Here is a 26,952-nt window from a genome sequence, read left to right on the forward strand (position 1 = left end):
CGAACAAGGCCATCGAACGTGAACGACATCCTGGACCACACTTGGATGACATGATCAGCTGTCTTACAGGCACAAGGCGTTTTTCCAAATTGGACCTACATAAAGGATACCACCAACTAGAACTGAATCCTCAGTCTCGATATATCACAACATTTTTCACTCACCTAGGTCTGTTCAGATACAAACGTCTGAGCTTTGGAATCTCATCAGCTGCAGAAATATTTCAAGAAACAATAAGACAGATAATTTGGCCAATAAAGAACAGCTTAAATTATAGCGATGACATTCTGGTATTTGGCAAGTCAGACGAAGAGCATGACAAAGCCCTAAGAGAAGTGTGCTCACGCCTGGAGCAATCTGGTTTAACACTGAATGAAAACAAATGCGAGATATGGCGAAATTAACTGGTTTTCTTTGGCCACATCTTCTCCAGGAAAGGAATGCGGCCGGATCATAGCAAGGTAGAAACACTGAAAAAAGCAAAAAAAACAACGGATGTAGCGGAAGTAAGGTCATTTCTTGGTCTAGCAAGTTACTGCGCAAGGTATATCAAAGACTTTGCCACTTTGAGCGCACCACTAAGAGAACTAACAAGACAAGGACAAAGTTTCCTGTGGACCGACAAATGCAGCAAAGCATTGAAGAAATAAGACAGGCCGTAACAGCAGTGGATCATCTGGCCTATTTCGACCCAAGACTATGCACAGAGTTAACGGTAGACGCCAGTCCAGTGGGGCTGGGAGCAATACTGGCTCAGCATCAACAGGGGAGGGACTCCCCAAGACAAATAGTGGCATACGAAAGCAAGAGCCTGTCAGATGTTGAAAAAGGATACTCGCAACCGGAAAAGGAGAGTTTGGCGGTGGTGTGGGCCTGCGAACACTACCACATGTTCATCTACGGAAAACCATTTACAATTATAACAGACCACCAGGCACTCACAACAATTTATGGAAACCCGAACGCAAAAATACCGCCCAGGATAGAGAGGTGGGGAATTAGGCTAATGGACTACAACTTCAAGATCATTCACAAGCCAGGAAAAGAGCACAACCCCGCTGACTATGTATCGCAGCACCCTCTGCCACAAGTATCACAAGCAACCACGATGGCAGAAGAATACCTCAACTTTGCACTGAAACTCAGTACACCAGCAACAATCACATTGGAAGAGCTCGAGGACGAGACGAAAAGCGATCGCACCATGCAGGAATCAATGAAGATCACCAAACAGCAAAGATGGAGACACGTGAACAGCAACAGCTATGTGGAAAAAGGGGTAGAAAAAGAAGAACTGTTGGCTTTTAAAAGGATAAGTGAAGAACTATCGGAGTGCGGGAATGGAATACTAATGAGAGGCACACGGATAGTGATGCCCAAAACACTGAGAAAAAGGACTGTGGAGCTAGCACATGAGTCACACAGAGGAATGGTAGCAACAAAAAAAATGCTGCGGGGAAAAAGTGTGGTTTCCGGGACTAGACAATATGGTGGAAGAAATGGTGATGAACTGCTACATTTGCTAAATAACAGGACCGTCATCAAAGCCGGAACCACTGCAAATGTCCCCACTACCGAAGGCGGTGTGGACAGAGCTGGCAGCAGACTTTTATGGGCCTTTGGAAATAGGAAGTTACCTGTTGGTGATCATAGACGAATACTTAAGATTCCCAATAGTGAAACCAGTGGCATCAACGTCAGCAAATGCGACACTGCCGGTGCTAGATGATGTATTTGCAGCATGGGGCTCGCCCCAGACACTAAAAACAGACAATGGCCCGCCATTTTCTGGCGAGGAATTCAAGAAATTCATGGCGTATCTGGGAATAAATCACAGAAGAATAACGCGGCTGGGGCCACAGGCAAATGGCATGGCCGAACGATTCATGGGAACAATCAAGAGGTGATACAGAGAGCGAAACTGACGCAAATATCGACAGGGCAGGCCTTATCTCAGGTGCTAAGAGACTATCGCAACACCCCCCACAGCTTCACGGGGAAATGCCCTGCAGAACTGGTACTAGGGCGCTCAAGCAGAACGAGATTGCCACAAATGAAAGAGGTGGAGCAGACAGAACAAAGGGACGTCGCGACAAGAGACAAGGAATAGAAGGCGAAAATGAAGGCGTATACTGACCAGAGAAGACACGCGACAAGCACAACAATTAAAGAAGGAGGCACCGTGCTAGTGAAACAGAGACGAGTAAAAAAAATCAGACAGCGCCTTCGCAAAGGAACCTTTGAAGGTGACTGAAGTCAAGGGGCCTATGATAACAGCCTCAGCCGGCAGATATCACATCACGCGGAACAGCTCCCACTTCAGAGAACTAAAAACAAAAGAAGAGGAGACACCAAAGCAAGAACAGAACGAAGACACAGCACAAACGGAATCACCAACTAATGTCGGAGAACAACGACCAAGAAGAGAGTGCAAGAAGACAAAAAGACTGATTGAGGAGATGTAAAGGGACATTCAGTCTCTCTCTCTCTCTTTCTCTCTATCTCTCTCTCTCTCCCTCTCTCTTTTCACTCTCTCTCTCTTTTGTTCACAACAAAGGGGGAGATTTTGTGCTGTGGAAATGGCACTAGGACCCTGGGGCACCGGGTGGGGACAGGGGACACCAGACACCACATCCGGTCAGGGGAGGGGACCAGGGGTCAGTTACTAGCAGGATCTCAGGGTAAGAGGTCGGGAACACGAAGCGCTACAATGATGTACTAGAGATTCAAAATAAAGAAGGTATTGAAGACCATACCGTTTCCTGCGTGTTCTTGGGGCCAGGGAACACGACAGGTAGTGTGTTTTGTAGGTGTGGAATGCGCACTGGTTGGCAAAGTGTTTTGTAGTTGTGGAATGTGCACTTGTGGGCAGTGTGCTTTGTAGTTGTGAGGTGTGTACTGGTGGACAGTGTGTTTTGTAGTTGTAGAATGTGCACTGGCGTGCAGTGTGCTTTGTCGTTCGGGAATGTGCACTGGCTGGTGGGCAGTGTGCTTTGTAGTTGTGGAATGTGCACTGGTTGGCAGTGTGCTTTGTAGTTGTGGAATGAGCACTGGTGGGCAGTGTGCTTTGTAGTTGCGGAATGTGCACTGGTTGGCAGTGTGCTTTGTAGTTGTGGAATGAGCACTGGTGGGCAGTGTGCTTTGTAGTTGTGGGATGTGTACTGGTGGACAGTGTATTTTGTAGTTGTAGAATGTGCACTGGCGTGCAGTGTGCTTTGTCGTTGGGGAATGTGTACTGGGGGAAGTGTGGTTTGTAGTTGGGGAATGTGCACTGGTGGGCAATGTGCTTTGTAGTTGTGGAATGTGCACTGGTGGGCAGTGTGCTTTGTAGTTGTGGAATGTGCACTGATGGGCAGTGTGTTGTAGTTGTCGAATGTGCACTGGTGGGCAGTGTGATTTGTAGTTGTGGAATGTGCACTGGTGGGCAGTGTGCTTTGTAGTTGTGGAATGTGCACTGATGGGCAGTGTGTTGTAGTTGTCGAATGTGCACTGGTGGGCAGTGTGTTGTAGTTGTCGAATGTGCACTGGTGGGCAGTGTGTTTTGCAGTTGTGGAATGTGCACTGGCAGGCAGTGTGTCATAGTTGTGGAATGTGCACTGGTTGGCAGTGTGTTGTAGTTGTGAAATGTGAACTGGTGGGCAGTGTGATTTGTAGTTGTAGAGTGTGAACTGGTGGGCAGTGTGATTTGTAGTTGTGGAGTGTGCACTGGTGGGCAGTGTGACATAGTTGTGGAGTGTGCACTGGTGGGCAGTGTGATTTATTGTTGTGGAGTGTGCACTGGTGGGCAGTGTGTTGTTGTGGAATGTGCACTGGTGGGCAGTGTGTTGTAGTTATGGAGTTTGCGCTGGTGGGTAGTGTGTTTTGTATTTGTCGAATGTGCACCGGTGGGCAGTGTGTTGTAGTTGTGGAGTGTGCACTGGCGGGCAGTGTCTTGTAGTTGTGGAATGTGCACTGGTGGGCAGTGTATTTTGTATTTGTGGAATGTGCACCGGTGGGTAGTGTGTTGTAGTTGTGGAATGTGCACTGGTGGGCAGTGTGTTGTAGTTGTCGAATGTGCACTGGTGGGAAGTGTGTTGTAGTTGTGGAATGTGCACTGGTGGGCAGTGTGTTGTAGTTGTGGAATGTGCACTAGTGGGCAGTGTGTTTTGCAGTTGTGGAATGTGCACTGGCGGGCAGAGTGTCGTAGTTGTGGAATGTGCACTGGTTGGCAGTGTGTTGCAGTTGTGAAATGTGAACTGGTGGGCAGTGTGATTTGTAGTTGTGGAATGTGCACTCGTGAGCAGTGTGATTTGTAGTTGTGGAGTGTGCACTGGTGGGCAGTGTCATAGTTGTGGAGTGTGCACTGGTGGGCAGTGTGTTATAGTTGTGGAGTGTGCACTGGTGGGCAGTGTGTCATAGTTGTGGAGTGTGCACTGGTGGGCAGTGTGATTTGTTGTTGTGGAGTGTGCACTGGTGGGCAGTGTGGTTTGTTGTTGTGGAGTGTGCACTGGTGGGCAGTGTGTTATAGTTGTGGAGTGTGCACTGGTGGGCAGTATTCTCGGACAGTAGGAAAGTGTGCACTGGTGAGAAGTCTTTGTGTGAAGGGTTAATGTGTGCGCCAGCGGGCAGTATGTTTCCTCATTGGGTGATATGTGCAGTGGTAGGCCGTCTCCCTTGTTGTTGCGTTATACAGCCTGTGCTACAGTTTCATTCTAGACTTGTGTTTGTTACATTTTGCACATGGCGTGCGTCTTTGGGTGTGTTTCCTCTCCAGTCTCCTCAAGTGGCTTTAGACTGTTTTAAAGTCGTGGTAGGCAGGGCAGGCCAGGGATGCTCGTGCCCGTCGCGTGTACACGCTGAGGACGTGCTAGTTGCATACACACACAGTAAGGGAAAGACATCTGTTATAAGCACGGTATTAATGTTACACTCACCGATGCACTGCTTCTGTTTAATACACAACGAATGTACACCTGTATGTACATGACAAAGTGGGGCTGTGCCTGTGCTATCCAGTGCGAGGTTTGACCTTTTTGTACTCAGCGGAATTGTGGTCTGTGTATATTCACACAGGATCAGCGTGTGCTCCGTACATGCCCGGTGGGTGACCTGGTGGGTGTTACAGACACAGTGAAACGGCTCCCAAACTTCTACGACGTGTGTGTGTGTGTGTGTAACAAAGGTACGTTATGTCTGTGCTATACAGAAGAATGTTTTATCTGTGTTTACGGTGAAGTTGCGGTGTGTGTGTGTGAAACTGTATATATGTTTCTAGCACGAGCCTGTGGTGGTATATGGTAAAGTTGGGCTTTGCCTGTCCATTCATAACAATAGTTTACCCTCCTTGAACAGTGTGTCTGTGGTAAGGCTGGGCTGTGCCGGCGCTGCACAGAGTGACGCGTTGTCGGTTCTGTACGGAGACTGTGGTATGTCTAATGACCGGGACACTTTCCATGTGGCGTGTACCGATGTACAGGACCGGGGGCTTGGTATTCCCATCGAACCGAGCATTGACGGGAAGTAAGGGGGGAGGGAGGAGGTGCCGACATAGCCCCAACCACGCCCCTCCCCTCCCCCACTTCCCCTCGGGGCTGGTGGGTTCTGCCTGTGGTGGATGTGCGGATGGTATTTGCTGCCGGGGCCCCTCCCCTGCCTTCCTGTCCATGCCTCACAGCTGGGAGCGTGTCTGGCTGTGTCACCGAGGCGTTCCTGTACTTCCTCAGTACGCACAGACCGTGGGATCGCAGCCTGCACTGGACGCCCCGAGAGACACACGGGGTGCACCTCCCAATGAGAGTGAACCCCGAGACGGACAAGGGCCGGGACTGGAGTGTGACAACGAGGCAGCGCGCCCCCTTGTGAGAGGGGCTGGAGATTGACCCCAGAAGAGTGCCTGGAGTCCCCTGCGCCCCCATCGCCCCATCCACCTCTCAGGACAGAGCCTGCAGCCCAGGTCTGGGCCTGCCCCCTCCCCCCCCCCCCCCCCCGTCTGAGCCTGTAGTGTGCCCCCCAGGACAGACCCGGAGGATGCTGAGTTCCTTGCTGCGGCAGAACCACTGCATCAGCAGGGGTGTCAAGTAAGTGTCTCCGGAGTTTAATGCCGGTATTAGGGTCGCCGTGTACTTACTTTTCAAAGGTGCATGTTCTGTCTCGGGGTACGCCTCCTGTTACATGGCTCTTTCAGCATACGAGTGGCCAACTTTTTATTCTCCTTTGCCTGTCCCCGGCGGCACGGCTATGTAGTATGTACAGTGAGACTACATTCACCTCAGATTGTTTCTTGCATTTGTCTGTCTGGTCTCGTGGTGTTTTAAACGACCTAGGAGGTCTCCCGCAGCTGTAAAGTGCGCCGCCACATCACAAAGACAACAACACTTTCCATGGGACTTGGAGGGCCATACTTCTGATTGGAGACACGAAACTACAAGTCCCAGAATGCAAAGAGTTAGACTTGGCTAAAACGCGAGGACCAATTGTTTGAAGGTGTCACACACATGACGGGCATGTCTTGGGCCTCTTCCACTTGACCAAGGTGTATAAGCCTTTGCATCTCCCCTGTGGTCAATGTTCAATTTGACCACAGGTCTCCATGGATGCTTTTTTTTCGTCGTAGGCCTTACATTTCCTTAACAACCTCCTGGTATCGCCTCAGCGTGCGCAGGGCACGAGCTTCTCTTGTAAGCCGAGGCCTCACGGCCCCTCTCTCCGGCGGGTCTGGACGTGTCTCCTCCAGCCAGAGGCAGTGTGCCTCTGCCTCCCTTGGCAGTGCACGCAGGGAGGGGTGCATGGATGCGCGAGGCTCGGCCTGGCCCATGTGAGGACATGGGGGTGGGAGAATTCGCCTCGCGCGGGGCCAGTTGCAGGATAGTAGCGAGGCCTTGAGGGTACGTTCTCCAGACTATGTGTCTTGGGGGGAAGATGGCGGGGTGGGTATGTTGTCCTTCCTGGACTCTTCCTGACCAGGTGAAACTTGAAGCGAGTGGAGGGGCCAGAGACTGTATCTCCCACCCCCTCCACAGGGGGGGGGGGGGGGGGGGGGCACCCACCTCCCTTTATACACACTAAGACTTTTCCCTGTGGCCCCTGGTGGGCTGTTACAGGGAGTGGTGGTAGTGACGCCCAGGCACAGGGGTCGCCTTTCATGCAATCCCTCTGGTGCAACAGGCCTGAGCCTGGCCAGCCTCAGGGAGGGGCGAGGGACTGTTGAAAGGCTGTCCTCCTGGTGGAATCCCCGCACTTCAGCCCGGAGGCATGGGCCTGCCCCCCAGACAGATGCAGCATTTGGCACGTGTGATACATTCACCATTTACGGCTTTTTAGGCGCCATCTGCCTTGCCACTTTGTGTCCCCCCCCAGCATAAAAAATAGATACATATATACACACCTGCCTTTTATTTAGCCCGGTTCATCAATTGGTCTGTTCAAGTGTCATTCACATTTTGCTCCTGCCCACCACAGCATATATAGTATCGGGCAGTTGTTCATCCCTCTTCCTACACTGCTTGTCTTGCACTCTGTGACACATTTCGCATGGCCCCGTGTGCACAACCGCATGAAAAGCAGTGCAGTTTCATGGCCTGGCTGGTGCACCTGGGTCACCCCTTTACTATTACTTTATTTTAGTGTTTTTGTAATTGTTTTGCATTATAAATATGCTTGCAGAGAATAAATGCTAAACCATGCAATGTCATGGCGTTACCAGTGCTTGTTTGAGTTGTGCAGGCCTGGGGGTAGAACCACCTCCAGTCCTGAGAATGATGCATCACACTGAGCAGGCCCGGAAGAGAGGCCTGCCCCTGCCAGTGTACACGCCTGCCCCTGTGGCCTGGAGATTCCTGACAGTGCAGGTGCACGTGCCAGCGATGTGAGAGGGGAGGGCTCAGAGCGGGCAGGCCAGGGGGCAATACGCTGACAGCTATTGACGGGTGGCACTTTATGGCCGGGATGAGCGATTGACTTTTGGAACTGGGGAACTTGGAAGCTGTGCTGCTGTGCACACTTGCTTAGTGTGCTGTGCTTAAAAAAGTCTCTCTCCCGTTGAACTCCTGAATGGCAGCTACCCTTGGCTGTTATTCTTAAGATACATTTTAGGTAACAGAGATCTGAAGTTTTCTACGTCCATTCCCGAGTAGCTCATACAGTCCTGATTTTTTTTTTCACAACATACTTTTATTGTTGACAGCCAATATAATACAAAGGCCTTATAGGACACCCAGAGTATGTACGCAGGGTAAATTACATGAAGGTCGACTTTTCCAACAACAATGAAGGATGGATTGCACACTAAATATATTGCAGGAAAAAATAGGAAGTGAAAAGAATAAGAGAGAGAAAATAAACAACATTGCCACAATACCTCAGTTCAACAAATACAATTCTGAATATAGGGGAAAAAGTTTGCCACCCATAGTTTCCTCTAACAATAGCACTACTTAAATGTTGGTTGACTGGTGTCATAGCAGTGGTTCCTCAGCGTCGGTCGCACAGTCCTGATTTTTAGCTCTACAAAGTGCTAGCTGTCTGGTTGTGGAAGACCTATTGCGGACCTTACCAGAAACTTACAATGGGCTTATAGCCCTCCCATTGCTTTACATAGGTTGGCTTAACTGTCACTTTCATGTGCTTGCTTCTTAATTAAAGGCCTGCCTTCCCCTTCTTCTATTTGTTCTTCCCCTGGAGCATATCCCGTTTACCATGATTTAGATTTTAAGGGTTATACCCTTTCACTGCTTATATTTAGGGAACTACTTTTTAGGTCTCGACCTCTTCCAATACACTTGCGCTTTGCAGATGTCAAGACTATTGTGTTGAAGCTAGGAAAGCTAAACCAGGCGGATTGCTCTGAGTGCATGTGTGTCCGTGCACGCGCTTTCCATTTGCTTCCCGAGCCGCCTGCCTGCTTCACACTTCAAAGGAATGCGCCCCCCGCCCACGCAATGCCGAGAGCCAGCGCTTACCTCCCACTCGCTCACTCCCCTTCTCCCCCGCCCCACTTGTTTTTTTTATAGCCGCGAGGCATCACATTTACAGCCGCACGGCGCCAATGCTTGTTATCATAATGTTTCACCCAAATTTTATTCTTCATCCCTTTTTGTCCCTCGATTTACTCTGCCATTTACAGCTGCAGTAATTGTTATTATTATTATTATTATTATTATTATTATTATTAACTGAGCTTATAAAGCGCCTGGTTACACTAGTCAGTGTGTCCCCGCGCTAATAGTGGCCCAAAAGATCCCTAACACAGCCAGAAAAGAGCACTTCAATATTTGGGGAACAGATGTGTCTTGAGTTCCTTGCGGAAAACTTTTTCAGACGGCTCCATCCGGAGTCTGAGAGGAAGAGTGTTCCAACTCTGTGCTGCCAGAAGGCGGAAGGATCTGCCGCCCATCCTGGCCCTGCAAGTCTTCGGGATACACATTAGCCCAGTGCCCTCCGACCGGAGGGGCCTAGTTGGTTTATACAATGTGAACAGATTCCTCAGGAAACTCGGGCACTTACCGTGAGCGATCTGATGGCCTATACACAGGATTTTAAACTGGACACGCTCTTTAATTGGGAGCCAGTGGAGCGTCCCCAATGCCTTTTTGGTGGAAGATCTTTTTGGCAGTGATAACACTAGGCGTGCAGCAGCATTTTGGATACCTTGCAAGCGTTGAAGACATCTCACGTTAGCTCCCAGATATAAGGCATTCCTGTAGTCCAGCCTGGAAGTCACCAGGGCATGGACCAGGGCCCTTCTAGCTGACACTGGGAGCAGGTCGAGTGTCTTTCTCAGACAACGGAGAATGCCAAAGCAAGTACCAGCTACACGTCTAGTGTGATACTCAAAAGATAGTTTTGAGTCCATCCAAATACCCAGATTCTTGACCTGTTCTTTAGGTTGAGGTAAGGGGTCCAGGGTCTGGGGCCACCATGCGGATGTCCAAACAGACGGAGACTTGCCTACAATAAGCACCTCCGTCTTGTCCCCATTTAATCTGAGACAATTGTTTGACATCCAATTAGCCAAGTCTTGCAGGCAGGATGTAAACTGACTGGCTGCCTGCTCAGCTGGCTGAGAAAGAGCTACAACCAGCTGAGTATCATCCGCGTAAGTCACCACAACAACCCCATGTTTCTCCGCAATAGATGCCACTGGGGCAACATAGAGGTTGAATAAAGTGGGACTTAGGCTTGAGCCTTGGGGAACTCCTTGGCTCAGGGCGATAGCTCTGGACCTATGGGGCCCCTGCTCCACACAAAAGCTGCGGCCAAGGAGAAAGGACTTCAGCCAGTGCCACGCTTTGCCAGCAACTCCTCCCTCTCTCAGGCGCTGTAGCAGTGTGTGATGGGCCACAGTGTCAAACGCGGCACTGAGATCTAAAAGAATCAGTGCCGCAGTTTGACCCTCATCCGCATGCTTCCTAAGCATCTCCGTGGAATAGAGGAGAGCCGACTCCGTGGAGTGGAGAGCACGGAAGCCAGCCTGGGTGGGGTGATAGAGTTGTTGGGTTTCAATGTGAGCCGTAAGTTGTTGGTTCGCCAATTTTTCCGCTATTTTGGCGATGTAAGGGAGAAGTGAAATAGGCCGTAAATTGCTCATTTGAGCGATGTTAATATGTGGCTTCTTCTTAAGTGGAAGTACCACAGCCTGTTTCCATGTCGTTGGAACCGTGTCAGAGTCAAATGACAGTGTCAGGAGATGTCTGACATACGGCGCTAGTGTCTCCATATTGCTTCTCAGAATTTTGGCGGGTGCCGGATCTCTAGGAGAGCCTGATTTTATACTTCCAGCCACCTTTTTCAGTTCAACAATACAATTGTACAATTTAGATCCATATTATTGTGTTATACTAGACTCTACACACTATTGCATAGGCTTTCTGTCGCCATACGTGAACGCTTTCGTATTTTGGTGTATTGTCCTTCAGGTATGCCATCTCCTGTGGCTTTTACACTTGAGTTTTGTTTGAGTGTATCCGTGACATGCACTGCCCTCTTGCTCATCCAGATCCTGTCTGGGAGCTCCCCATGTGGCCCAGGTCATGACCCATTTCCTGCCATGTACTCGTAGAATTTATCTAAATATTTTTTGCACATCTATATTCTTTTTCCTTTTTGTCCCTCGACATAGTCTGTTATTTTTGACCCCAGTAATTGGTCTTTATTTTCACCATACTGGATCTACTAGGCTAAATCAGTTGTATCAGCTGACTCATGCCGATCGGGTCTTTACCGTGATCCTGTCATGTCAGTTTACAGCAACCGTCTGTTACTGGCATTTGCCTTCCTGCCCAGAGTTTACGTAAATGCAGCCGACTGAGCTACTGCACGCCGCTTATTCAGAACGCATAGATTTTCCACGCATCCCACTCGGGGATGCCTATCTTATCGAATCATCATTTGCTATGGTCATTTTTTCTACCTTTACCTTGCAACTGCCACCTTGCTCATGTCTACCCCCTTGACATCACTCACAAGCGGAATGCCGCCTCCAGCACGCCCATTGTTATCGTACAATCATTATTATTTTCATATTGATTTCTTATTACACCTTGTTGTTCTGACGTATTATTAATCGTTTTGGCACGATAATTAGCATATTTATTTTTTCCGCCTTCTTCCTCTTCAGACATCGTGCGTTCGATTTGACAACAATTGTGACTCTTTACTAACCTTAGATCAAGGTATCAACTTCATTGTCATGCTATCGTCCTCTCCGGTAATAGGCTTCTGTCTTCAGGAAATACAAGTCCTCTTGTACTAGTTAGGTCTCTCATAGGACCTCGCTTCCTTTCTAAAGGTACAACTAAGCTCCCTAGTTTCCCTTGTTTTTTTGCCCTTATGCCCTCTATTAGACTCGTTTTTTGTGCCCTTCTGCCCTCTGTTAGACTCGTTTTTGTGCCTTTCTGCCCTATGCATCACCACATAATCACTCAGCGCCACCCCAGCATCACTCAGCACCACTACATTATCCCTCAGCACCAGCACATTATCCCTCAGCACCACCACATTATCACTCAGCACCTCTCAGCACCACCACAGCACCACTCGGCACCACCACATCACTCAGCAGCACAAACTCAGCACAACCACCGCATCACTCAGCACCACCACATTATCACTCAGCACCATCACAGCACCACCCAGCACCAACCAGCACCATGACAGCACCACCACAACATCACTCAGCAGCACCACTCTGCAGCACCACTCAGCGGAACCACAGCATCCCTCAGCGGAACCACAGCACCACCACAGCACTACCACAGTACGACCACAGCACCACTCAGCACCACCACAACACTACTCAGCACCACCCCATGATCACTCAGCACCACCACATTATCACTCAGCACCACCACAGCATCATTCAGCACCACCACAGCATCATTCAGCACTCCCACAGCACCACTCAGCGGAACCACAGCATCACTCAGCACAACCACAGCAGCACCACAGCACAACCACAGCACCACCACAGCACTACCACAGCACCACCACAGCACTACCACAGCACCACCACAGCACCACCACAGCACTACCACAGCACCACCACAGCACTACCACAGCACCACCACAGCACTACCACAGCACCACCACAGCACCACCCAGCACCACCACAGCACCACTCAGCACCACCACAACATCACTCAGCATCACCACCACAGCACCGCTCAGCACCACCACATTATCACTCAGCACCACCACGACAGCACCACCCAGCACCACCACAGCACCACGCAGCACCACGACAGCACCACCCAGCACCATGACAGCACCACTCAGCACCACCACAACATCACTCAGCAGCACTATTCAGCACCACTCTGCACCACCACAGCATCATTCAGCAGCACCACTCAGCAGAACCACAGCACTACCACAGCACCACTCAGCACCACTAAAGCACCACCCCATTATCACTCAGCTCCACCACATTATCACTCAGCACCACCACAGCACCTCTCTGCACCACCACAGCATCATTCAGCACTCCCACAGCACCACTCAGCGGAACCACAGCATCACTCAGCACAACCACAGCACAACCACAGCACTACTACAGCACCATTCAGCACCACCAGAGCACCACCCATTATCACTCAGCACCACCACATTATCACTCAGCACCACCACAGCACCACTCTGCACCACCACAGCATCATTCAGCACCAACACAGCACCACTCAGCACCACGATAGCACCACTCAGCACAACCACAGCATCACTCAGCACAACCCCAGCACCAGATTATCACTCGGCGCCACCACATTATCACTCAGCACCACCACATTATCACTCAGCACCACCACATTATCACTCAGCACCACCCCAGCACCACCCCAGCACCACTCAGCATCACCACAACCTCATTCAGCAGCACCACCACATTATCACTCTGCACCACCACATTATCACTCTGCACCACCACATTATCACTCTGCACCACCACATTATCACTCTGCACCACCACAGCATCATTCAGCACCACCACAGCATCATTCAGCATCATTCAGCACCACTCAGCTCCACCACAGCACCACCACAGCACCACTCAGCACCACCACAACATCACTCAGCAGCACCACCACAGCACCACCACATTATCACTCAGCACCACCACATTATCACTCAGCACCACCACAACACCACCACATCACTCAGCACCATCACAACATCACTCAGCAGCACCACCAGAGCACCACCACAGCATCATTCAGCACCACCACAGCATCATTCAGCACCACCACAGCACCACTCGGTGAAACCACAGCACCACTCAGCGCAACCAAAGCACCACTCAGCACAACCACATTATCACTCAGCACAACCACATTATCACTCAGCACCACCACGTTATCATTCAGCACCACCACAGCACCACTCAGCACTACCATAGCAACATTCAGCGCAACCACAGCATCACTCAGCACAACCACAGCATCACTCAGCACAACCACAGCATCACTCAGCACAACCACAGCATCACTCAGCGCAACCCCAGCACCACCGCATCACCACCACAGCACCACCCAGCACCACCACAGCACCACCACAGCACCACTCAGCACCACCACAACATCACTCAGCAGCACCACCACAGCACCACTCAGCACCACCAATACCACCACAGCACCACTGCACCACCACTGCACCACCATTCAGCACCACCACAGCATCACCACAGCACAACCACAGCATCACCACAGCACCACTCAGCACAACCACATTATCACTCAGCACCACCACATTATCACTTAGCACCACCACATTATCACTCAACACCACCACAGCACCACTCTGCACCACCACAGCATTATTTAGCACCACCACAGCATTATTTAGCACCACCACAGCATCATTCAGCACCACCACAGCACCACCACATTATCACTCAGCACTACCACATTATCACTCTGCACCACCACAGCATCATTCAGCACCACTACAGCATCATTCAGCACCACTCGGCACAACCACATTATCACTCAGCACCATCACAATATCACTCTGCACCACCACATTATCACTCTGCACCACCACAGCATCATTCAGTACCACCACAGCACCACTCAGCACCACCACATTATCACTCAGCACCACCACAGCATCACTCAGCACCACCACAGCATCACTCAGCACCACCACAGCATCACTCAGCACCACCACAGCACCACTCAGCACTACCACAGCACCACCCATCTCCACCACAGTACCACCCATCCCCACCACAGCACCACCCATCCCCACCACAGCACCACCCAGCCCCACCACACCACCGCTCAGCACCACCACAGCATCGCTCAGCACCACCACAGCATCGCTCAGCACCACCACAGCATCGCTCAGCACCACCACAGCATCGCTCAGCGCAACCACGGCAGCGCTCAGTGCAACTGCAGCATCACTCAGCGCAACCACAGCATCACTCAGCACCACCACAGCATCACTGGTTCAAATATGTTCTCTCAATGTTTCAAGCTTTATTACAAATGTCGATGTTAATATTTCACTTCTGTTCTTGGATTTTCGTCACAATAAAATACACTGAACATAATCTTCACAAAAGTTTAAGCTATTGCCATTATAAATTACAATCCCTTTTATATAAGTATTAATTATTTAAAAAAATTAAAAGGCATTGTTATTTGTAATATCAATACATCTAAGTCACATAAATACAAAACATGTTGCATTACAAATGCTATAGGTGTCACATTTGCGAAAGTTATAACTATTGGCATTGTAAATGACAAAGCTATTAATTTAGCTATTTTCAAAAACACATAAATAAAAAAAATTGTCATTTACAAGACCAATAGCTCAAACGTTCATAATGCGAGATCTATTGCATTGCAAATGCTTGTTTCTTTTTCGTTCAGCACCCTATGAGAGTGGACGTGTTTTCCAGTTCTCTCCCCATGTGCTGTGTAGGGGAGCAAGACGTGGCCGTAACAACTCAGGGCCACGGGCTAACGGGGCACACACTCAGCACAAAAAAGGAGACCACACACTAGCAATGGTGATATGGACCGGAAGCCACGAGCGACCACCGTCCGTTTATTTAAAGCCTCCTAACCACGCCTGGCCAGAAGGTGTTACAATGTTTGCAGGTGTTTCCGGGTCTCAGCCGAGACCCGCGAAACACTAGAACGCTACATGCTACAGTGCAGTCCTATCCCAAACATCCAGCGGCCCAGAGTGTACTCCATGTCACGCTTTCCCTTGTGTTCTGATAAATGTTGTTATCTGAGGTCTTCGAAGGCCGATTGTGTACAAGTTCCCAAGGCCTCCAGGGCCAGACGGGGGCACGCACCGTCTCCTATCTAGACGCCAAGGCTTGGAATTTCCTCCCGGCTCTGCCGAACCCTCTGAAACAATGTTTAGGAACACATGGAAACCCTGTTTGATCTGCCCCAGTTAGTGCTCTGCTACTGCTTCTTCTGACTTGGATTCTTGGTTGTAGCGTAAAGTCTCCGCGCAGGGGCACAACCAGGCGCTTTATAAATCCATCTTTTATTGTTATGAAATGGTGTTTTGCTTGCTGAAGGCTGTCACACTGCGGTGGTCACAGTGCTGGGAGAGCACTGCTTGAAGTAGACACACTGCAGTGGTAATTAATAGCACTGCCTAAAGATGTGTGTGCTGCTGGAGTCCTATATTACTGCTAGGGCACTGCAGGGAGTAGTCACACTGCTGTGGTCATAGCACTGCAAGAAGAAGCGCGTGCTGCTGGAGTCCTATAGCACTGCCAGGGCAGTACAGGGAGTAGTTGCACTGCACGAAGATGCGTGTGCTGCTGGAGTCCTATAGCATTGCTAGGGCACTGCAGGAAGTAGTCACACTGCGGTGGTCATGGCACTGCATGAAGATGTGTGTGCTGCTGGAGTCCTATAGCACTGCCACGGAGTAGTGATACTGCGGTGGTCATGGCACTGCAGGAAGATGCGTGTGCTGCTGGAGTCCTATAGCACTGCCACGGAGTAGTGATACTGCGGTGGTCATGGCACTGCAGGAAGATGCGTGTGCTGCTGGAGTCCTATAGCACTGACAGGGAACAGCAGGGAGAAGAAGTGTGTGCTGCTGGAGTGCTGTAGCATTGCCAGGACAGTACAGGGAGTAGTTGCACTGCATGAAGATGCGTGTGCTGCTGGAGTCCTATAGCATTCCTAGGGCACTGCAGGGAGTAGTCACACTGCGGTGGTCATGGCACTGCATGAAGATGTGTGCGCTGCTGGAGTCCTATAGCACTGCCACGGAGTAGTCATACTGCGGTGGTCATGGCACTGCACGAAGATGCGTGTGCTGCTGGAGTCCTACAGCACTACCAGGGCACTGCAGGGAGTAGTCACACTGCAGGAAGAAGTGTGTGCTGCTGGAGTGCTATAGCATTGCCAGGACACCTCTGTAGGTGGTCACACTGCTGGGGTCATGACACTGCATAAAGCAGTGTCTGCTGCTGGAGTATCATGGCACTGCCAGGGAGTAGTCACACTGCGGTGGTCATGGCACTGCATGAAGATGTATGTGCTGCTGGAGTCCTATAGCATTGCTAGGGCACTGCCAGGGAGTAGTCACACTGCGGTGGTCATGGCACTGCATGAAGATGTATGTGCTGCTGGAGTCCTATAGCACTGCTAGGGCACTGCAGGGAGTAGTCGCACTGCAGTGGTCATAGCACTGCACGAAGATGCGTGTGCTGCTGGAGTACAATAGCACTGTTAGGGCACTGCAGGGAGTAGTCACACTGGCCCGTCTACGTGTTTGAAGCCAGGAGTCATTGTTTTGATTGGACAGAAGTTGTGTGCTTTCACAAAAAAGTGCTTGCCCTCCACACAACAATGATATATATTTTTTTTGATCCAGCTGCCTGAGCTTGAACTTTCGGAGGCACACACATGACATTGTAATCCTATTAAAGTGCCTCAGATAGCTAGATAACTAGTGGTGTTTATCTAGGAGGCAGTACATACATGTTTAGCTCTGGCTTGACCGTGCAATTGTCACCTCGTCATTTAATTTACTCCAACAGTATTCTACAGTTCTTTGCATCCACACAAATACATATCCATCCCCATGCGATCAATCAAACAAAACTTGTAATGCGCGGCCAATCACCAGTGAGTCTCCAGGCACTGAGGATCTTGCTGCGGAGGCTCAGCCGAATAGCCAGGTCTTGAGCCCTTTCCTGAATTGCAGTAGTGAGGGTGAGGTCTGGATGTGAAGAGGGAGGTCGATCCATAACTTGGACGCCAGGTAGAAGAACAACCTCTGCTGCAGCGTTGACGTATGCAAGGGGTGAGAGCAAGGTGAAGGGAGGTGGTGCAAAGTTGTCTGGAGCAGGGGTCCGTCGGTGCCCCTGAGTGGACAGAGTTCATGATGGTGGTGGTGCTTGGAGTGGTATGCTGGTCCCAGGTGGTTAGCAGGTGGTCGCGGTTTGCCTCTGTGGGGGAGATGAGGCTAAGGGTGTCAGCAGTGGTAGGATGGGGCTCCAAGTTTTTGTAAATATCCGAGATCTTGTTGTGGACGAAGTCCATCAGGGTGTCACAGAGTTCCTGGGATGAGGTGATGATGTTTTTGGAGGCTGATGGGTTGGACAACTCTCTGATGTTGAACAGCCCTTAGCTGTGGTTGGCACTGGTCTCGATGCAGTTGGCGAGGGTGTCTATTTCATGAGTTGATGGTATTGGTTGAGCAGTGCTTTGTAGGATGTTCGGGCTGTGGTGTCTTTGCTGGTGTGCCATCTTCTTTCAAGTTGCTTGTAGTTGCATTTAGTAGTTGTTAGTTCCGGCGTGTCCCAGCTGGCTTGTTTGGAGGGTCTCTTGAGCTTGGTGGGCTTGATGGGGGCAGCTCTGTTAGCACAATCAGTAATCCAGGCAGAGTCGTTCTTGACATCCTCTCCTAGGTTGATTGAGGTGTCTGGGTAGTATGAGTTGAGGGTGTTGGTCCATTGGCTCTCTATTACTTAATTTCAGCTTCAGTGAGAGGCGATGGGCGGTGTTTTGGTGGTGCCGAGGGGGGCCTGTAATGGCTAAGTGGACAATGGCATGGTCTGTCCAGGTGAATCTCATTACGTGGCTGCACTTGACTCTGTTGCTGGCCTTGAAAAGGGGGTCGTGTGTGTGTCCTACGATGTGCGTGGGGTCGGTGACTAGTTGAGTGAGGCTGAGGGTGTTCATGCTTTCAAGAGGTTGGCGATGTTGATGTAGCTAGGGCCGTCGAGGTGGAAGTTGAGGTCTTAGAGGAAGATTTAATGCTTGGAGTTGATGGTGAGCAGTGTGAATAAGTCTGGGACAGCAAGGCCCTCGTTGTTTGTAGGCGACTGAGCCTCTGATGGTGCTTTAATGGTGCTTTAGCCGTCACTGTGGAGTTGGAAGTTAAGAAGCTCAATGATCAGAGCGAGGTTGTCTGCGGTGGTGGTGCAGTGTATGGTTTACTTGTGGATGATGGCGATTCCACCTCCATGTTTAGTGACGCGGTCTTGGTGTATTGCCTTGTAGCCATCGGGCGTTGCAGAGGCAATGGCTGGGGCTGATGCAGGATTGAGCAAGGTCTCAGTGAGGAAGATTATGTCGGGGTGAGGGCAGCAATGGTGTCCCAGATCTCGTGGCATATTTGCAGAGATATATTGTGCATTATGCAGGAGGCAGTAGAGATGTTCTGGGTGGTGGTGGTCGGCATGGTGGAGGGTGCTGTATGTGCGGGTGCTCCGATGTTGCAGGCAAAGAGGCAGTGCAGGCAGGCAAAAATTTGTACCATAGATCGAGGCAAGGTGCTGCAGCAGATTTTGTTGCAGAATCCAGATCTTGGTGGCGGTCTAGATACAGGGGGTGGGAGAGCCGGGGTTCCTGGCCCTGGGCACAGTCCAGGTGCGGACGGGCGCAGACAAGCTTACTTTTGGCGCTGCCATTCTGCGGCCTCCATTAAGTAGGTCAGGAGGTGGGAAGTGGGAGGGAAAGAGCGGAAGCGAGCAGGGGCGGCTCTAGGCTCACGGTGGCCCTGGGCAGGGAGCGTACGTAGGGGGCCCCGGAAGAGGGGGTCCGGGCGGAGGGGGGGGTAGGCGGGAGCGTGGAGGCCAGTGTAAAGTGGGGGGGGTCAGGGTGTTTGAAAGTGGAACAGAGCCAGAAGCCGCCAAATCCCTGCCAGGGGCCGCCTCGCAAAATGTATCCATCCTCAGAGGATTATTATATTAAGGATATATATTGGCGTGGTGGCCCCTGGGGTCTGGTGGCCCTGTGCAGGTGCACAGCTTGCACATGCCTAGGGCCGCCCCTGAAGCGAGGCAGTGGAAAAAAAACTAGTAGCGGTGGGGGATCAGCTGAAAAAAGCAAAGTACAGAGTGAGAAAGAACAGCAAGTCCAATACAAAGTTAAACAAAGTTCACCAGAAATACATGTTGCAAATAGTGTCAAATGAGCACAGGGTTTACAGCAGTGATGGACAGTGGAAAGGTATTGGCCATCTAGAAGGTAATGGCTATGCAGAAAACAATAACACAGGTGAAATTAAAGGCTACTAATGCAAGGAATAACAACAGATGGTGGGCGAGGCAGCAGTGAGTGGAAGCTGGCCCCCGATGACATGCTATTCACTTGTAATGCTTCACACTACAATACATCTTTCTTTAAAGTCAGACCTATTGGCCTTGCCAATGCTTGTCTTTTCAAGGAGTGGCTGTTGGCTAGACCCTGCATGTGTGGTATAGAGATGTCGGGTGGACGAGTGCGCCAGCAGACTCATGGGCTGGGAAGGTCTAAAATCTGACCCAGGCAACACATTCATGTGCAGCACAGAGATTTTGGCGTTAGTGTTTTTTGGCTAAAGTGATAACCCAGGCCATTGGAATTATGTTGCAGGGGAGGAGGAAGTTATACGGCAGAGTTGACTAAATTATGCAGCAAGAATAGGCAAAGAAAAAATGTTGCACTACGAGTGATATTACTTCATTAGCTTGTCATTTTACCCTTCTTTATACTGTCTTGGCATAGGTTTCACCTCATTAGTTCCAGTTTAACACCCAGAAATAGCAGTAATCAACAGAAGTGTGACCAGTCAACCTTTGTGAAGGCCTTACACTGGGCAGCAACGCTCGTCACTGCATTTTAATAACTTTTAATCCTTTCGAGCTAGACATTTTTTTTGTGCTGATCTGCAGATTATCCAGCAGATGATGGATCATGTGGCAAATCCATAGTTATGCAAATTTGTGGCTTAAGCGTTTTCCACATAACTGCAGCTGTCCTGATTATACCCTTTCCTTGTACAAAAGCTTATCACTTTTCCTTGTCAGCATTGTTAGGTGTTCAGCTGCCATCTTCTACTAGTGAGCCAGATTACTGAAGTGCCGGACAGCAGCATAGACGGGCCATGAGACCTAGTGCAAGGAAGGAAATGGCCCAGCGTCATTTGTAACTCTGCACCGGCAGCACGTTGTATGCTGCGACCTTACCCCTGCTGTTTGCCCATTTGTAAGTATAATACATAATTATGAGCATTAGTTTATGAACTACCTTGCCTCTAAGCGCTGAAAAAGGCTGCATGTGTCTAAATATCACAAAATGCAAATAGCTGTGGGCTAAAAATTCAGGACTGGTGAAAGGAGTCAACCTGTTGTGGGGCCATCAACAGTCGGACCCTTCCACCTATCTATGCCCGGCCAGTGCTTTGGCAACACAGGGGCACCCATGATCCCTCGAGGATTGCGAAAACAAAAACTACCTTCATTGCATATATTCTCAAATGGCCACAGATTAAGAAGAACCTTCCTACACTGAAATAGGCCAAACATCACTCTTCCTTTTAGGTCAAAAATGAGGTAAACGGGCATATATCACTTTAAGAATGCAGAAAAACGAATGATATTTTGCATGCCCAACACCCAATGTACGTGATGAAACGTCTGGAAAAACATAATAAGGCCAGCCCGTTTACTTGATTTGTAAATATCTTGTACAATTGTGTTTGTAAAAACTTCCAGCTCTTTTTGGGGTATCCCAGTAGTGTATGCTTCCTTCCAGCGGTGCTAGGCCAATGCTACAGGTATAGAACAGAGTGCAGTAAGACCTATGACGGCATCAGAGTGGGCTTCCTCCATAAGTACCCTACAAGTGGTAGGACTCCAGCAGTGTGACCTTCCTCCTGAAGTGTAGCCTGCAGGGCCAGAGAAATGTTTGCTTCCGGGAGCAGTATGTGGAGGTGGTATTTGTATAGCCCTATCTCACCCCAAGGCAGCGGAGCCTCATGCCGTGTCAAATGCAAAGATACAGTCAGCGACTGAATGGGGGATACAGGGTTCTCAGAACAGCGTTGTGATGTGGTGCTCTTTAAAGAGGTGTATCTTTAGCTCTCTCCTGAGCAGGGCTTGTGAGGCCCTGGCAGATACAGAAATGTTGTTTCAGGTCCTGGGTGCATAGATGGAGAAGGTCTGTCACCTTGCTTTGTTCTTTTTTCACATTATTGCCTCCAGTATGATGGCACCAGGCTGTCCTTGCTTTCTTGGCAGTGTGGTCCTTCAGACTGAGGTTGCTGTCCAGGGGGAATCCAAGTAAACTGGTTATGTATGAAAGTTGGGGTCTGAATGGTTCCAGGTTCATGCCGTTGACTCAGGTTTGGACTAGTAATTGCTTGTTTTTCTGGGCAAATAAGAGCCCCTTGGTGGGGTTGAGTTTCAGAGAGGTGCTGAATGAGGGGCAGGCATTATGTGTGATTTAGAATGCCTGGAGGAGAGGAACTGTCCAAGTAAAATGACATTTGCCCTGCGTTGCCCTATAAGTGCTAAGACTACAGCAGAGTTGCCCCTCCCTGCAGTGTACCCCAGAAGACCCAAGAAAGGTGGGCTTCCTCCAGCTTCGTGTCTTTAATACAGGAGTCAGCAGTGAGAGCGTTCTACTAGCAGGGCCCTGTCAGTACAGTTGCCATAGTAGTGTGAGTCCCCTGCCCTGCCCCTTCTGCTACAGGACTCCAGCTGCGTTCTCTTCCTCCCAGTAGTGACCTGACAGTGCTATAGGGAACCAGCAGTGTGAGCTTCCTCCTTACGGGAGATGGGCCAGCCAGGCAGGACTGGAGGCGGGCTCCATCCAGTTGAATATCCACCCCGGGCCTGCCTTGACCCAAGGAGCTAGTGCAACTAAACCGAGCCGGGCCCAGCGCCCCAGACAGGGCCTCTATTCCTCCTTAATGCACTTGTTAAAAGACAAAAAACACTGAATACAGGACAACTGAGAGGAAACTGGGTTCGAACGAAGAACGTGTATTCAACTTTGCATATATAGTCATAGTCAAAGATTTTTATTGAGCGCAACTTTTCACCGTGAGGTCTCAAGGCGCTTGCAGCCATATCGATTAATCCTGAGAGAGCATCAGCCGAAGAAAGCGCAGGATAGAGTAAATCCGAGAGGAGCATCTACTTAGAAAACAACCAGGTTTTTAAAGCCTTACGAAATTGCTTGTGTTCAGAAATTAAGAGAAGGTGAGGAAGCAATTTGTTCCAAAGAAGATGAGCCAGTTAAGAAAAGGAGCGCTGACCGGTGCGGACACGTGGTTGATCCAACAGTGATTTGCTACTAGATCTCAGGGATCTCTTAGGGATATACCAGTTCATATCCGAATGAAGTGCTGTAATCTGAGCTCTGGGATCGGCTGCATCTGATTTCTTTCCGATTCTATTTAATTGCCTTGTGATGCCGATACATCGATCTGTTTGTCATTGTCAAGTCAGGGATCCTGTAACATTAGCTTGAACTGTGCATCTTGTGACTTCCCTTACACTTTTCTACAAACCTAGAGTCCGATTGAGTTAAGATGGTAGGTGTCATTGCTGGGCATAGACTGCGAACAGGACAGAGAACGCAATGCCAATTCGTTGGCTGAAGTGCACAATCCGCAACCAGGAAACACGGCTTTAATCCCAGCTTCCTTGCTTGACCGAACTGTGTGATTTCAGGCAAATCGCTTTACTTCACACTGTCTCATTTCCCGTGGCCAACTAATTTGAAAGCGCTATGAAGTAAGGATGTTCAGGGTGACACTATACAAGAAACACATTTGTTTTCGGGTTCACTGGAATGATCTTCACATATATTTAAAAAGGCTGGTGATGTATACAGTGGTCATGACAAACTGACATTTCATGGCTCTCTGGTGCCAACGTCATCGGGGTACAGGGATACTCTAAGATCAAGTTAAAAACTGCTGTTTTTTGTAAATGTCAATGCAGTGGCATGATCAAACAAACTAAATTGAAACACTCAAAGTATTGAAGAAATAGCCTTTTCTAACATTGTTATCATATTTTTAGGTCTCGGCTAAAACGCGCGAAGCGCGTTCTCGCCGAGAACTATTGTTAGCGAGTGTGCTTCCCAGGAGACACTCCTGGCCGCGCGCATCGCCTTGGAGGCAATTTCAAACTGTCACGCGCGCGCGAATGAGCGCTGCGGCCTGGCGCTGTCTCTTGGGAAGCACACACGCATGCGCATACACACACACACACAAGCGCCCACGCACATACATACAGAGACACCCACCCCCCCTCCGCAGACATACACACACGCGCGCGCACACACACACCCGAGTGCACCCCCCCCTCTCCCCCGCCGTCGCACACATGCATACACATACAACGAGGGAACCGAGCCCCCCCCCAGCCCTTTGTAAGTTACCAGATCAATTCTGAGGGACTCCGCTCTCCTTCTGGCATCGCGAGACGCTTTCACTCCGCCTTCTCTTCGGGTTACGTACGCAGCCCCGCCCCCGTCACAGGTGACTTTGCCTGACTTCCCGTCCTAACTGCGCTCACTGAGTTCGGGATCTCCTGTCCCCGTATTTACACGTTACATGTTTTCTTGTTGTGAATATGCATTGTATAGTTTAAGTACTCAAGAAAGAAAAGTCTGTCCCATACATCGACAACGGGAAACTGAATTTCCTGATTTGGAAATTCGGCAATCAACTGTTGCGCTCTGCACTAGGAACGCACAAACTGTGTACACAAAGACACACAGACAGACCTCTATGTGTGTGTATATATATATATTATATTTTGTGGACTTATTTTGTGTCCTCTGGTTTACCGAAATATGCGTTCACGGCTGTGACACAGAAAGTGGACGTATAAAGTAACTTGTCTCCCGTGGCAATATTCACCCCGAGAACGCTGGCCGTAATGAATTAGTGACAAGCCGTCACTCTCCGCACTCCTAACGCACCAACGTCACACAGGCCTCCTGAGTTCCTCGCGCTCGAGGGGCAGCTAGCTCGCGAGTAAGGTTCCAAAGCGCCTAGCAGCAGGCGTCTGTCCCCTGGCACGCACGCATGCAGCATGCTCGAGGTGTGCTCTGATCTGACAAAATAAATTAATTGTGGCCCGGCGAATTATTGTGCAGGAGCAGAGTATGGTGTGTCTGCTGGGAGTCGGTACCACTGCACAGGAAAAGAGTGCAGTGAACCCGTCATGGAGCAGCCTGGTTTATGCAGTGTGTCTGCTGGGAGCCGGTGCCACTGCGCCGAAAGTGTAGGAGGAAGCGAGCGCATTGAGGCTGTCAGGAAGCACTGTTCACTGCGCTAGGGGTACAGACACACAGTGCACTGCACCAGTCACAAGCAGCGCCCGCTGGGGTAGGGGTGCTGCTGTCAGGCAAAATAGCTCTGCGGGAGAGCAGCGTCTCCTGCGTCATGTGGGCAGGTGCCGAATGCCGTGCAGCTGCAGGGGGCCGGCACCGCCGAGCTGGCAGTAATGGAGCGGAGTGCAGCGTGTTTGTCAGTAAGGGAGTTCACTGTCCTACAGAGAGCAGAGTCCGCTATGGTAGGGGTGGTACTGAGTTGGTAAGGGAGCAGCGTCTCACGTGCAGTGCGTGCGCCAGCTCAGGGCGCACATACACTGCGTTTGGTGTGCTGCTCCAGAGTGCGGTTTGTCTGCCAGGAAGCTGCTTCGACAGTGCACTGAGTCCCACAGGGGAAGGCACCGCTGTGCCACGTGAAGCCGAATGTATTTGCGCCTTTAGAACCAGACTCTACTTTCTGTACCACGTGCCGTGCGTTCGAGTGCCTACATTTCCGAACAGGCTGCATGGGTGCAGTGTGCGCATGCCCACCGGGCCTTTAGTGCACTTTGAGCTCACAGAGTAGGCTACAAAAATGCAATGCCAGCCCGGCTAACAAGGCCCCCAGGTCCATGTGTGATGCTGCTACAGTCCATTTTTTTCTTTGAACTCTGGGACCCGTAGTCATATTCATTCTTTCTGTTATAAAACGGGACTACAAGTACATTTCAGAATCCAAAACACAAATAAAAAACTGTTCGGCGCCGGCATCTCACACCTGGCCCTGGGAAACTTGGCAGCTATGCAGTACATGTCCCAAGAAGCAGATTGCACGTGCCTCGCCGCTGAAAGCAAAGTGTCTCCCGGTATTTACCATCATTGTGTGTTGGTGCTCCGAGATAAAGTCTCTGCTACACCAAGATGAGCTTACATTGGTGTACCCTTTGGGAATCAGCCTGACAGGAGCACTCAATGGGTTACAATCTCCAAGGGGGCCGCCTGCAATATACCCCCTGTGGTGCAGCGCACGCGCGACTGAGCTAAACGCTTGGGGGCTTATTTACAAGGCACTTGCACCACTTTTGCGTCATTTTTAACATGGGAAAAGTGACGCAAAAGAGGCGCAGGTGGCTTGTAAATCTGCCCCCTGGTTCCCAGTTCATTACATGTTACAGGGTGTGAGACCACAGCCGCCAAGTGCTTAGGATTTAAGTGCAGTGAATATCCTGGTGTCCAGCGGCCTCTGCAATGGAGCTGAGTGCGGATTATCATCCAGCGGGAGGCCTCTGCTGTTCCATGTGCAGGTTAGTGAGTGCAGAGTAGTGAGTGCAGAGTAGTGAGTGTGCAGACTGCAAAGTAGTGAGTGCAGAGTAGTGAGTGCAGAGTAGTGAGTGCAGAGTAGTGAGTGCAGAGTAGTGAGTGCAGAGTAGTGAGTGCAGAGTAGTGAGTGCAGAGTAGTGAGTGCAGAGTAGTGAGTGCAGAGTAGTGAGTGCAGAGTAGTGAGTGCAGAGTAGTGAGTGCAGAGTAGTGAGTGCAGAGTGCAGAGTAGTGAGTGCAGAGTGCAGAGTAGTGAGTGCAGAGTGCAGAGTAGTGAGTGCAGAGTGCAGAGTAGTGAGTGCAGAGTGCAGAGTAGTGAGTGCAGAGTGCAGAGTAGTGTGTGCAGAGTGCAGAGTAGTGAGTGCAGAGTAGTGTGTGCAGAGTGCAGAGTAGTGAGTGCAGAGTAGTGTGTGCAGAGTGCAGAGTAGTGAGTGCAGAGTAGTGAGTGCAGAGTAGTGTGTGCAGAGTAGTGAGTGCAGAGTAGTGAGTGCAGAGTAGTGAGTGCAGAGTAGTGAGTGCAGAGTAGTGAGTGCAGAGTAGTGAGTGCAGAGTAGTGAGTGCAGAGTAGTGAGTGCAGAGTAGTGAGTGCAGAGTAGTGAGTGCAGAGTAGTGAGTGCAGAGTAGTGAGTGCAGA

The 26,952-nt window shown here is 50.2% G+C and overlaps 1 protein-coding gene across 2 annotated transcripts in view; it reads left to right on the plus strand.

Moving 5' to 3' along the window:
- LIMK1 (LIM domain kinase 1) overlaps nucleotides 1-26,952 on the plus strand; it is a 273,836-nt gene that overhangs the window by 87,129 nt on the left and 159,755 nt on the right. Inside the window, exon 1 of one of the 2 annotated variants that reach the window (XM_086954686.1) lies at nucleotides 5,631-6,056. The exons of the other annotated variant lie outside the window; for it this stretch is intronic. Within the exon in view, the coding sequence (XP_086810812.1) occupies nucleotides 6,007-6,056 (50 nt within the window). The 5' untranslated portion in view covers nucleotides 5,631-6,006. Of the gene's footprint in view, nucleotides 1-5,630; nucleotides 6,057-26,952 lie in introns of those variants that run through there. 2 annotated transcript variants of the gene reach the window in all.

The sequence above is a fragment of the Lissotriton vulgaris genome, chromosome 2_1 (assembly GCF_964263255.1).
Source record: "Lissotriton vulgaris chromosome 2_1, aLisVul1.2, whole genome shotgun sequence".
Classification (NCBI taxonomy): Eukaryota; Metazoa; Chordata; class Amphibia; order Caudata; family Salamandridae; genus Lissotriton; species Lissotriton vulgaris.